Source organism: Centrocercus urophasianus, unplaced genomic scaffold (genome assembly GCF_019232065.1).
Source record: "Centrocercus urophasianus isolate 14NV4802_14NV808 unplaced genomic scaffold, USGS_Curo_1.0 seq_27, whole genome shotgun sequence".
NCBI lineage: Eukaryota > Metazoa > Chordata > Aves > Galliformes > Phasianidae > Centrocercus > Centrocercus urophasianus.
Window position 1 is genome coordinate 179792 of NW_024884833.1, and position 14237 is coordinate 194028.

The following is a 14237-nucleotide window of genomic DNA, read 5'->3' on the forward strand; positions in this document are numbered from 1 at the left end:
TAACCTCTACTCTCTACTTGCAGCAACAGTACTTGAGGGAATGGTACAGTGCTGTGTCAGGTGAGGCTCAGGCTGGGGATTAGGAAAAGGTTCTTCATCAAAGAATGATCAGTCACTGGATCAGGCTCTCCAAAGCAGTGGTCATGGCATCAAGCCTGCTGGAGTTCAAACAGCATTTGGACAGTGCTTTCAGAAATATTATCTGATTTACGAGAGTCCTTTGTGGAGCTAGGAGGTGCATTTGATGATATCTTTCCTTCCCTTCCAATTCAGGATATTCTGTGGCTCTGTGACACACGGACCTAGTAAAGATTTTAATCAAGCACATTTTGAGAACAGTTTCTAATCACAATTGTATCTGGTGTCCAGTATGAGCATGTGTAGTTCTCTGGAAATGGAAAGTTTCACTTAAAAGAATGTAGAATAAATAGCAAAACCAACAAAATAAAATTATAACACTGCAGTTCATGTACAAATATTTTTAGTTGCTTTCTTGCATTTTTCTTCAGTGGCGAGATGATTTTTTGGGTGGATGGATACAGATGCCTGTCACTCATGAAACGCAGGAAGAATGCCTTGGAATGGCTGTTCTGGATATGATGAGGGTGGCCAAGGAAAAGGACCAAACGCCACTGGCTGTTTACAACTCAATTAGGTAACTCAATAGTTCATAACTGTGTAATACCTGTTATCTATAGATATTAATTTTGCACCCTAGTCTGTCACGAGTTGAAGATCTTTTGTCCCATAGCAAGTGGGGCCCCCTTTCCCCTCCCCATTCCCCTGCAGAAAGAAAGCAGAGAAGTGAAAAGGAGAGATTACAGCTCAAGTGAGAGAGAAGCTCATTTACTAGAAACGGTAAAGGAATGTGTGATAATACAGCACAAAAGGAATCAAGGGTAATAAAGAGGGCAGAGAAACATCCTTCTGACTGTGCTGCAAATGGTAGTATGGCCAGAAGTAAGGCCATGGAAACCATGTAAGAGTGACTGGAGCTGCTGGGAACTGTAGTTCCCAGGAGCTGCAGCTCCTCAGCAGCCATCCCAACTCTGACAGTTCACTGCATGATGTCATGGTATTGAATACCTATGAAGAGCCATGACATAGCTGTCTGGGTGGAGATGTTTAACTACTGGGGATTGATTTAGCCTTGCATATTGGTTCCATAAATTTACACATAGTGTAAGCTTGAAATCAATAGAAATCTTGTATCACAACAGCTATTCTTTTTGTTTTTCAGTACATGGATTTTTTCCAGTTCAGATCAGGGCCAGCTTCAAAGTTGAGATCAAGTTGCACAGGGCCTTGGCAGTAAAGTTCTGAAAATGTCCAGAAATGAGGATTCCACCATGCCTTTGTGAAGTTTTGACATATGTATTATCATCCTCACTAGGGAGAATTTTCTCCTCATTTGATTGATCTCTCCTCTGTGATACCACATGTACAATATCTTGTCCTATTACTGTGCATATCTGTGAAAATCCTACATCAACTAACATAACTAGTTAGTTTAACAAAATTGCTAGAACACCTTACTGGGGCCTTTTCTCCACCCTGTACAAAATTCCATAAGCCTTTTTGTTCATATTGTATGTTCCAGGCTCTTAACTATCTTTGACAAATCTCCACTAAACTTGCTTCAGTTCATCAGTGCACTCCAATTTGTCAAAGTAATCAGTTTCTGCTTCAGCTGAGTGAATTCTGGCTTGGTATTTCATTATTAGTGTTTGTCTTTTAATGAAGGCTAGCAGGTAGAGTTAAATAAAATAAGACAACAGATTGACCAGCTGATTGGAGGTGTCAAACTACATTTTTGTCTTTTGATCCAATATGGACAGTGATATGAAATACTTTCATGAGAATCAGCAGCAGTGTTACTTGTGTTCTGCCACCTATTGTATTTTCCGTAATGAACTCTAAATTCTATTTGTTGAGCATCTTCTTTCCACTCTATACACTAAACAAAGCAACTCTGTATCTTGCAATTTTTATTTATTTATTTATTTATTTATTTGTTGCTGTCTTGCCTCAGGCTTAAATAATGTCTTGAACTGATGTCCAGATATATGGAAAATGCATAATGTAATATATGTTCAAATGAAGTTGAGGGGGGACAAAAAAGGAAAATGGAAGAAGAGATAAGGCTATATTTGAAAGATTGTATTACAAGCTGAAGAAAGAATCCTTGTTATCCTAGAGCTTAAAAAGGTTACATTTGGTGGAAAATGTTTTTTTCACATCTTGTTCAGCACAGAGCTAGATATCTTTGCTGGATTTAATGGGTTAAATAATTAGTTGTGGTTTTTGTTTATTTGCTTGTTTTTTTTTTGTTTGTTTGTTTGTTTTTTTGATGGTTGTATATTCACAGCTACAAAATGTTTTTGCCTAAATGTGTGCGAGCAAAGATCCAAGAATACCACATTTTGACCCGAAAGAGAATAAGGTACAGGTTCCGTAAATTCATACAGCAGTTCAGCCAGTGCAAAGCTACTGCCAGGAACTTGAAACTTAAGTATCTCATAAACTTGGAAACCCTTCAGTCTGCCTTCTATTCAGAGGTTTTTGAAGTAAAAGAACCTGGTGGAGATCCTTCTGGAGAAGAAAGTTTTGCAACTATTGTAATAACTGGAAACGGTGGAATTCAGTGCTCAAGAGGAAAACTTAAAAACTGTGAGATGCTGGCAGAGCAGGTAATTTCTTTAAATGTATCTACTTCATTATTTTAATAGTTGCACAGTTTGTTGTTGATTAGCTTGATTAGTCTGATTAGCTTGTTAAAATTTATGTTCAATAAAATGCATGTTGTCCTTGAATTCTGTTTGAAATCAGGACTATACAGGATCCAGAAAAACAAGGCAAATTCCACTTTATATTGCTTCACTTAGACTCTTACCAGTGTCTGAACTAGCAAATTTAAAGAGATGTTTCTATAACTGCAGTCTGTTTACTCCTTTTTTCAAGAGCTAGGTGATAAGTGGTTCAATAACTTGTCATGATCTTATGCTGTTGTATTTTTATTTATCTCTATTGTTTCTTTTGTGTATGGTTTCCCAGCATGACTGTTCTTTGGTAAAATGTACCAAAATCTGGTAGTAGCTGTGTAAAGTAAGAGTGTGGGAATTTTCTGAAGGTAAGATTAAGGGCAAAGTGAAGCAGATGTCAGTTTTCCAAAATAATTACATCTATTGCTTGGTAGTTTTAATGCATAAAGTGTAGCAGTCAGACCAAACTACAAAAAAAACTGGTGACATGTTTATAATATACTATAATGATTTGTAAAAATGCCATTTTTTCCTAAAACTTAAAAAAAAAATAAATCTGATTACTTAACCAGATTTTCTACTTTTTTTTCTTAGAATGTTTGCAGATTCATTCTAGGTCCAGTAATTTCCTTTACACTATGTGGCAGTCCTCATCCTTGTGCAATTTTCTGTAGTCACTAGTTGCTCTTGCAGGAGCTGATGTTTGGTTTCTGTAGTTTCTAGTTTTTGGTGCACAAGACTTATGCATTTTGTGCTGTCATGGCAACTAAGCCTTTAGTAAGTGTAGTGTTTAAACTGATCTCTTTTCAAATTACTATTTCAGAACTATTTTTCGTAATTGATAATATTAGCATCCTTAGTGACAAAGACAGCATGTAGGCCAAATGTATTTTCACTGTTACAGAAACTGTGTACAAAATATGTTGTGAAAATTTAATGAAGGAATAAGATTGACTGTAAAAGTGATCATAACTTTCAGCAGACTCTACTGATGACACCTGATTGAAATGTTGAATTGAAACAAGATTTTTTATTTTTTGAAGTTGATAATAGCGTATGTGTGGTAAATTGTAAGGAAATTTGTTTTGCCAGTTCACATTTAATAGTAAATTAATAGAGCTTCAGAGTCTTAAATGTATTTGAGCTGATTCATGACTTCTGATAATCAATTCAGTAGTATGACATTCAGTAGTATGACATGTATTAGGATACACTTGCAGCCTTATAAATAGGATGAATTTGCTTTGGAAGAGTAGTTTAAGATAAACACATCTTTATTTAAAATGTTTAGCATTTACAGTTCTGCTGCAAGCAAAACAAGATATGACCTATATGACATGGTAATTTGACGTGTGAAATACTTAAGGAAATCAGGAATATTATATATTATTTTATTAAAAAGTCCCTGACCTGCCACCAAGTGAAAAAGTCATAGATTTCCTCGGTGGGAATCTTCTTACCTGGTCAGAGATTGTCAAAGCTGAGAAGATCTTTTCTTAAACATTTTCTCCATCAATACTATCTCCATCTCTTTGGTACCAGAACTTGCAGCTTGCATTCCTGCAAATGAAGACATCATATTCTGAAATGTTAACAGGCTCTCTAATCAGGATGTTAAAAAAAAAAAAAAAAAAAAAAAAAAGTTAAACCTGCTTTTCATTAATTTTATTAGTGTGTTTAAGGCTTGTTGAGCCTCTTCATTTCTAACTTCACAAGACTGGTATTGTAGGAATTCTAATGCTACAAATAGATGTGGGTTTTTTCAGCTGAAATTTGTTGATGATGAGGCTATGTAATTATTTGTTGTAGGATTTACAAACATATTGTGATTTTCCTGATATCATTGATGTGAGCATTAAACAAGCAAGTCAAGAAGGTTCCAGTGAGAGGAGAATTGTCACCATTCACAAACAAGACAGCAAGAATCTGGTCTGTGTACATTTGCTTGCCATTTTTGTTTTCCGTATAGATGTTGCTTTGAGCAAACTGCGGTGTTCATGGTTTTATATAACAAAATATTAGTTGTTAATTAAGCATGAGGTAAAACTGAATGCATTTTTGCAATATAAGCAGTGTATTAAAACCCTGAATATCTTGTGTGTGGACTAATGTAGACAATTCTAGCTTAAGATGATCGTGGATGGATTGATTCTCCTTTGTTGGAGCCTGAAATCTGAGTCTGTGTTTTAGCAATCTAGCATACTGTTTGTATGAAGTCATGATTAAGCTGGCTGACAGTGACCAAAAAATTGAAAAGGGGTCAAAATATTCTGGAGAAATGATAATACTTTTAAAAAAAAATGTGCACGGACATAACATTAATGTCATTGCTTCTACTTTTTAAAATGCTTTGAAGAAGATACTGGAAAATAATTTTATATGTGAGTGTAAAAAGTTGTTTTAGATTGGCCTCCAGAAACTCCCTTGCCAGCTGCTGGAAAGTCTGATTCAAGTGCCACGCAGTTCTCTTCCCTTGTCTCCATGACTGGTCTGCAGGTCTTCAGGACTCACATTCTCTCTATTTGTGTGATCAAAGAGCTTCCCCTGTTCGCATGAGGAAGCTACATACATCTTATGCACTTCTTCATAAGAATAGTAATTACAAAAAACCTCAAAAAGCATTAGTCAGTTTTTAGTCTTCCTAACATGGCTTTTGGACAAAAGCCACATGGTTCACTGATGTATGGAAGAACTGCGAATTTCTTTAATTTCTAATGTTAACGGTACAAAATTAATGGCCTGTTAAGAACTCGAAAATTTGTCTACGCCTTTTATAGAAATGTAAAAGTAGCTGAGATATCTGCAATATACATTTACAGTGCTCAGAGTATGAAAATATTTTGGATAGGAGAAAGGTGCTTTCCTTAACTATAAGCCATGAAAATTCTCTTAAATTCAGAATTTGTGAATTAAATTCTGAACATCCAGGAAATTTGCATTGACTGTTACAAATTCTCATTCTTTCTCTCCTCTTTCTCTTTTCTCTCCCCTGGCTATTTAACAGGAGGCTGAATTTCAGTCTTTAAGAGAAGCTCTCTCCTTTGTATCGTTAATTGATGGATATTACAGATTAACTGCAGATGCCCACCATTATCTCTGCAAAGAAGTAGCACCACCATCAGTGCTTGAAAATATACAAAGCAATTGCCATGGACCAATTTTGTAAGCAAATTTTAGTGATATAACAAGGTGCTGTTATTTTTGAAGGATAATTTTTAGCTGATTGTGAACCGTGATGGACGTCTTAAGATGTGCATTTATTTCACTTATGTAACAAAATGCTTTATGTTTTTCCTCATTTTTCACTTTGCAGAATAAAATACCTTGTTGGTGTATTATCAGAAATAGAACAAAGGATTCTGGCTTTAATTTTCTTCCCTTAGAATTCTGTCTTTTGTTCAAGCAAGACACAGCAAAGTCATGCTGCTGATTTTTACTGAATTACAGTTATTATCAGGGCAGCAATGTATAATGCTATAGGGGACTTCATGTTTTAACTGCAGCCTCTATTAGTTATACTATTTGAGTTACTAAAGAGAAAAAGACAAATTCAAATACAGTGAAGTGCAACCCGTGTAAATTTGAAGGTTTGCTTGTTTTTCAAGGAGTCTTGTCTCCTTGTTCTCTATCTCTGAATTTCAATACCTTCTTAGATTTCTTTTCTTAACATGGGAGCTTAGGAATGTTTTCTTAGGCAGAAAAAAATAGGTATTGGCTTTAGGTACAGAAAGCTCAAAGGTAGAATATCTACAAGATACCTTGCATAGAACTAGCACCATCCTACTTCATTAATACCAAATGCTTCTGGAAATTTCCCAATGACAGAGTATAGGTGCTGTACATATGAGGGGAGATGAAGGAGAAGAGGAACAGAGACATTTCAAAGCATGTCTTTTGCATCTTGCAGACCTAGACAAATACCATATATTGATTTTTATTTAGAACTATTTAGCATGATGTACTGTAAGTACAGAACTTTCCACACCATTCTCTTTGTAATTCCTTGAGATAGATAGAAATAGTTAGCAATGACTGGTTAGAGAGAGATTAGTTGCTGTAGTAACAAATGAAGCTTTCTTTAAAATCCCTTTTGTTATTAGTCCTTTCCCAATCTAAACTAGTCATTTTTCATGCACACAAATGCTTCTCTAATCTTAGCTTGCTTATCAGACAGTTTCACTTGAACAGGTTCTTCCATGATGGAAATTGAGAGTCATATTCATAAGCCCAAGGCAATGCCTTTTCAGACTGCCAAGTTTTTGATCAAATAGGTCAATGAGATTTAAATTGTTAAGAGTCTTTACTGCATTCTTTTGTACAGAAGCAGCTACTGTGACTACTGGAAAATAGAGAGGCAAATGAATTATTTTAAAGGAGAGTTTAAAATTCAGAATTTGTACTGTCATTGTATGAGATATCTTATAATAGTGCTCAGAAGTCATTATCTGGTCTTGTTCTTTAAAATTATGCAGTATTAATCATTTTCTTTTTATATAGCATGGACTTTGCTATCAATAAACTGAAGAAGGCAGGTAATCAGACTGGCTTCTACGTTCTTCGTTGCAGTCCTAAAGATTTTAAAAAATACTTCCTCACATTTGCTATTGAGGTTTGTATTCTGGCATGGACAATACTTCTGTAATTTCTATCATGTTGTGATAATGTGCATGGAAAGTTCAGTAAATGATTCTGGATTTTCTTTTCAGAATGGTAGTATGTCTGTTGATTCTACAGCTACTTGTGTCAGATAGGCCTACTTTCAGGGTCATATGAGAAACATACTAAAATAAACTTATGACAAAGAATCACTGGCACAGAATATATGCCCCAAAACCAAAAAAGGCAGAGTAAAGAGAGTTTGATAATTTTGGGGTTTGGAATGTGACTGTTCAAACTATTGTAATTGTTTGGGTGGTAATGTGGGGATTTTGGTGATTTCTGTTGTTTCTGGCACAGTAGGACTTAATTACTGAGTGTACAGTTGATTGCTGTGGTGATCTAAGGTTGTCTCTCATTGATGAGTTTTTATAGGTTTGAGTTGTATCCTTCATCCAGCTAGATTATCTGGTGCTTGTTATGTCAGCATATATCTTCAGGACATCTGCTGTAAACTAGATGAGAAGCTGCACTTGAAATGCCTACAAAACTCTCATGCTGCTGAAAAGCCAGATGTTCATGTACTCTATGAGACTGTAGCTAGTGATAAAGCAGCACTTTAATAGTGCTGTTACATAGTTACACAATCTTGTTCCAGTACTGATCTTGTTCCAAGGGTGGGATTATTTTTAATTAAATGAGCAGAGCTACCTTTGGGTTTTTAACTGGAAAAAGTAGCATACATGGTTTTTCTTACTAGTTTTGCAGGAAGCTATCAGATTTACTCAACACTGTCACAAGTAGGTACATGTTTCAAAATGGTAAAATAATGTTGATTTGTGGGTGGAGAAGTAAAGAGCCATTTTTAAGACCAGTTTTAGAAAAATTTTACGTCTAGCCAGTGAACCGTATTAAGGATTTTTTGGTCTCTGAGCAAGCTTAGGGTCAAGTTCTGAGTCAAGCTTGCCATTAACTGACCTGGTCGCATTTGTTTTTCTTGTTCTAATTATTTCTGGGCAAGCCATTAAAAGACTTTTCAGATTTGTTGGAATTTGTTGGAATGTTTTTCACAGCATTAACATGAAGGATTATGAAAGCATTGTTAAGAACTCGTCTTGATTAAAAACGTCTAATGGTATGTTTTCAAGATTCATCAAAATAATTCAGTGCATATTGAGAGCCTACTGTACTAGGAATGAATTGCTTAGAACTGCACTATACACTGCAGAAAAACAGAAATACACCTTAGATCTCCAAATACTTGCCAAAATGAAAGAGTTTGAGCTTTTGGGTTATGGGTTCCAACATTTTTTCTGTTTTATTACCCCATGTAACAGTGAAGGAACTTTGGTTGTTACATCTGAAGATATGAAGGATCTTTCCTAGATTCCTTTATGTTTTCTCAGCACGATATTTGGAGATTTGTTAATGTTTGTTCATCTTCGTGGCAGCATACTAATTTCAGGGATGGAGGTAGAATCTTGGCTGTGTTTGTGTTGTTTGGTTTTGTTTCTTTTCCCCCTCAGAATCACTGTTACATAGTGAGTAAAAAGTAACAAATAGTGGTAATGTTTCATTGAAGGGTGGGTTCTTTAGGTTACTGCTGTGCGTTTAATTTTTTTAATGACTGAGTATTGATCAATTTTCTTTTTGATGGGAAAAAATCTCTGCAGCGTGAGAATGTCACTGACTATAAACATTGCTTAATTACGAAGAATGAGAATGGGGAATATAATCTTAGTGGAACCAAGAGAAGTTTTGGTAATCTTAAGGATCTATTGACCTGCTATCAGACAGAAACTGTCCGCTCAGACAGCATAATTTTCCAGTTCATCAAGTGCTGTCCTCCAAAACCAAAAGGTAAGAAAGGATAGTTTATTTCTAAACAAGAATGTTTTACTTTTAAGTCTTTATAAATTGTAAACAACAAAGTAAATGGCTTTCAGGTAGGTAAGTACACATATTGGCTTATGTGGGTTCTCTTCATTCCACTTACCTGTTTTTACTTTGTTTTGACATGACTATCTAGACAGCACTGATAGCCATCACAGTTTCATTGTTAGAACTGAAACTGTATTTTTAATTACTGTAGGAAACAGTGCCATACAGAAACAGTAGGAGTAGGAGAAGCAGCAAAAGCAGTTTTTGCTAATCCAAAAAAGTGAATTATTTAACAAGACACTCTATAGCTTTTAAAATGGTCTCAGATAGACATTGCCTTTTTTTTTTTTTTTTTTTTTTTTTTTTGTATTTACGGCTTCTAAATATGTGATTTTTATATTTTATAGCTCAACTTTACTTCTCTTTCTTCTCTCAGATAAATCAAACCTCCTTGTCTTCAGAAGCAATAGTGTCTCTGATGTACCTTCATCACCAACTTTGCAGAGGCACAATGTTAGCCAGATGGTCTTTCACAAAATCCGGAATGAGGACTTGATTTTTGTAAGTCTCTTAGTTGCTTCTTTCATTGCAAATGGTTGGTTTAGTAAGTGCTATATAAAAACTCCGTGTGCATTCAAAAGAGCTTTTTTTTCCTTAAAAAAGAAAAAGTGTCCTTTTGACTGCAGTGGTAGTTTGTTTTGTTTTGTTTTCCTCTGTGGTTCTTTCAGCAATTTGCCACCTAAGATCCTTGACAAGTTAGTAACTTCTTTAAAAAATTAGCAAGGATTTAAACTGTTCATGGTATACTTGTTTCAACTCTGGAGGTAGACAAGCTGAAAAGTTTCACATATATACATTGTTTATTGAAGAAGTTGTCTGTCTTTGACAGAACACGTAATTTCTCATTTTCCCTTTCCTGCTTTTTGTCTTTTTAGGAAGAGAGTCTTGGACAGGGCACATTTACAAAGATTTTCAAAGGTATACGGAAAGAAGTAGGAGACTATGGCCAGCTCCATCAAACTGAAGTTCTTTTAAAGGTTCTGGATAAAGTGCATAGAAACTACTCTGAGGTTGGTATGATTGTCAACTGCAGTGTACTTGTCCATCCCATACTACTTTTCTTACAGCAAGTAAGCAACTTGCTGCATTTGTATGATAGAGGGATGATTGTTGAGCAGAGCTCATTCTTTGCCTTGTGAAACAGGGAAAAATGGGTTTGAGACTAGTTCTGTGAACTTCACAGGTATACTTTATTTCCTTTCTGCCCGCTATCTATCACAATTTAGAGCTACCACAGAGAACCAAAAAACAGTGGTTCTTTTGTACTACACAGGTAGCACAGGAGAAACAGTTTGGCCACAAACCTGTACTGGTAAACTCATGGTCTACACATGAGGTATCAACTTTTAGGGAAAAATTTCCTTTTGTTGACTGTTTTCCTGGTGTTTTTGTTTTTTGGTTTTTTTTTTATTATTATTATTATTTGTTTGTTTTGCTTTCCTTTGTTTTTTTTGTTTCGGTTTTTTTTTTTTTTTGAGTCTTACTAGTTCTCTAGTAAAATAAATATTTTGCATAAGGTCATAAAAAATCAGAAATATGAGGAACGTTGCCATATGTGGAATCACCCATATTTGATTAGTCTTCTAGTGTTTGACTGAATCTGTGAGCAGACCTGAACTGCCCTTTTGCAGAAAGCAATATAATGGTAATATAAATAAGCTCAAGAATACAAATGTGAAAATTCAATTTTAAAAAATTAACAAATGTGCTATTTCTTATTATATCAGTGCAACTTTATATGGCTGCTTATTGTGTATTCTGATTATATCATAGTTTCAAATTCCTAATTAACCTAAGAGCGTTTGCAGTAAGTCAGAAGAACCAGTCTCTTATTCAATGAACTTTTCAACCGCTTAGAACATATCTAAATTAAAATGTTAACTAAAGAAAAGGAGTAAAAAAATTCAAGAGCTAGTGTCAAAAGCAAGGTAGACATAACCTTTGAACATATGAAAGTAAAAATGATAGTAAAAATAACATGTATTTTAATTTTAAGAAATTGGATAATATGCTATCATTTTAGAATAGGGTGAAAATAAATTTTTTAAGGAGCTCTAAGAATAAAGAAATATGAAAATGACCCTTGAAGGAAAATATGCTAATTTTAACCTCATCTCATTGGGAAACAATCTGTACGCAAGGAAGCATAGCTAAAAAAAATATATATATGATTAAAGAGATGAAAGCATTTGAAAATTTCCTAACAAGGTCAGATAAGGTCTCACAACACTGGATGAGGGGTATAGATGAGGGATATAGTAGTTCTTGTCTTAAGTTAAAACTTTATAATCTTCTATGAAGAAATAAATGCAAACTGGATAGCACATTGTGAATTTGCTCATTGTTTACTTAACTGATATAGAAAAAAAAGATTCTCTTTAAGATGAGGAGATGCATCTGCCTGCAGAAAAAGAGACTGCTAACTCTTCTAGATTGTGGATTGTTTTTTAAAACAAACAAATAAAACCCACAATAACAGCAAATCAATTTTTTTTTAAAAAAAAGCACAAACCAAAACAAAAAACATCCACAAATAAATAATGTGAAATTTTAGACAGTCTTTGAAGTGAGATGGGAGATGAATCGTTTTTTAAAAAAATTATTCAAACCATATGCATCTTTTTCTACAAATAATGTGTCACAGTTTTTCTTTCACTGATTGGTTCTCTCTTGCTCTCTTTTTCTCAAAGTCCTTCTTTGAGGCAGCAAGTATGATGAGCCAGCTTTCTTACAAACATTTGGTATTAAATTATGGAGTCTGTGTGTGTGGAGAGGAGAGTAAGTATCTTTTTCACTAATTATATACAGCTGCCATTAGAGTTTCTTTTAAAAGGGGGGAGAGTGGGAACTCATTCCCCACAGAAACTTCAAATATTAATGAAACATTAATAATAGCAAAATCTTTACCCTAGCTATAGAAATGGAGTATGTCCTCAGTTTAGCTTACTAAACTTACTTGCACTGTAGTTATTTATTAATAAGTTTTTGAGAACACCTGATATATAATTCTAGAACCTCATAATGAAATCTTAATTTTGGATGGCAGTCCAGTTCTTATGTGTTGTCTTCAAATATGCATTACTGGACCTCAATTTACCAGTTTTCATTTTAATTCAGTCCTTGGCAGAAAAGTCAGTTTGGACTAAAACCATTTTTTTCTTCTATTCAAGTGCTTGTAGCAAAATGAGGCATTTTTGTAGTAAATGTGTAGATAATGTGCAGATAATGTGTAGATAATAATAATGTGTAGACTGCTGCCTCCATTAAGAGAAATGGAATTTGCAAAGCAAGGAAGATGAGGGCATTTTGTATTGAAAGTGGCTTTTCTTACGAGGTTGGAAGGCAGTACATTTTTTGTCTGAGAACTCATAATACTGGTTTCAATTTTAAATACTTCCACAATTGCCTTTCCTAGTTCATTTATATTATCATGCATAGAGACTATGTATAAAATTCCAGATAGATAGTGTATCACTTTAAAACATGGAAATAATCTAAGCGTGGATATTATTTCTCCGTTATATCACAGTCAGCCTCTGTAATCTTTTTTCCTGAAGGCGAGGCTTATGAGGCTTAGAACATATTACTAAGTGGCAGTTAGCAAGAAATGGGAAGAGAAGGTCTTACTTTTTCCATTAGACGTTTGATGTACAGACTTCAGAACAATTGTTTCACATAACTGTTATTTTAAAAAAAGTTTTCTGTCTAAAATAATGTCATAAAAATTGGTTTACTTTCATTGGACAAATATAAAACGTGTAGTTTCCAGAGCGTTCAGAGTGTAAAAAGCTCTACAATGTGAGCATCCTCTCTATACCTTCTGGAGGAAGGGGAGAGGAGAAGGGAGGCTCTGGGCTCTTCTCTCTGGGAGTTGGTGTCAGAGCAGACAAGAATGGATTAAAGCTGCCAAGACAAGGTTCTCATTGGACATCAAGTAAAATTTATTTACAGTGAAGGTGCCCAAACACTGGAACACACTTCCTAAAAGGAAGGCTTTTGTATGGTGCCCTCAGGAATATGCTTTAACTTTTGGATGGCCCTGACATGATCAGGCAGTAAAATACAAAAATCTCTGTATGGCCCTTCAACTGCACTATTACAATCCATCTTGCAGCTGAAGACAGGATTTCAGTACTGCAATTTAATTTTTTTTTATTGAAACAGATTGTGCAGTACTGTGAAGTGGATCTTGTTTCATGTTGTTCTCTGTACGACCATGTGGAGACATATGTCATACATATATGCAAATGTTTATATTGTAAATTTTTATTGATCTGTTTTCAAGAAATCTCTTTTTTTTTCATGAAGTGTCTTATTTTTCCAGTAAAATTGGAGATTATAAGCACCTAAGAAGTGAATGACTTGAAATGGACGTTGTTTGACTTACTGCATTCATGTTGCTACGTATGGTGCTATGTTTATCAGGAGCTATGTTACTTATTGTGCCTTTGGAGTGAGGGTGGAAGGATAATCACTGCATTTCTTAAGGTGGAAAAGTAAATTGCATGAAGTATTTGTGACAATATTAAGATGTTAGTTTGTAAGTTAGTAAGTTAGTTTGTCAATGAATAGTGAAGAAGGAGATGGGTAATATTATGGTAATGTCTGCCTTGAATTTCCATTTGTTTTTTGTTGGTTTTAATTATTACACTTTTAACATTTTAAATCAGATATCCTTGTACAAGAATATGTGAAATTTGGATCTTTGGACACATATTTGAAAAAGAACAAAAACGTTATTAATATCTTGTGGAAACTGGAAGTTGCCAAGCAGTTGGCATTAGCCATGCATTTCCTGGTAGGTAGTTTATTTTTTATTTTTTATTTTTTGTTAGTGGTTGAGTTAAAGTGTTTCAGGTTAATGCATGTAGAGTGATGAGCTATTATCCTACCTCTCGAAACTAAGTGTAGAGTGTGAAAATAAGATGTTGACTGAGT

General features: G+C 34.6%; 1 protein-coding gene across 5 annotated transcripts in view; it reads left to right on the forward strand.

Annotated features, from left to right (window-relative positions):
- The window catches only part of JAK2 (Janus kinase 2), an 84029-nt gene that overhangs the window by 49590 nt on the left and 20202 nt on the right, over positions 1-14237 (forward strand). For all 5 annotated transcript variants that reach the window (XM_042826723.1, XM_042826720.1, XM_042826725.1 and 2 more), the window contains 10 exons: positions 510-655; positions 2369-2690; positions 4572-4691; positions 5767-5924; positions 7260-7371; positions 9032-9218; positions 9676-9800; positions 10175-10309; positions 11990-12077; positions 13970-14097. In XM_042826723.1, the coding sequence (XP_042682657.1) occupies positions 510-655; positions 2369-2690; positions 4572-4691; positions 5767-5924; positions 7260-7371; positions 9032-9218; positions 9676-9800; positions 10175-10309; positions 11990-12077; positions 13970-14097 (1521 nt within the window). The remainder of the gene's footprint in view (positions 1-509; positions 656-2368; positions 2691-4571; positions 4692-5766; positions 5925-7259; positions 7372-9031; positions 9219-9675; positions 9801-10174; positions 10310-11989; positions 12078-13969; positions 14098-14237) is intronic.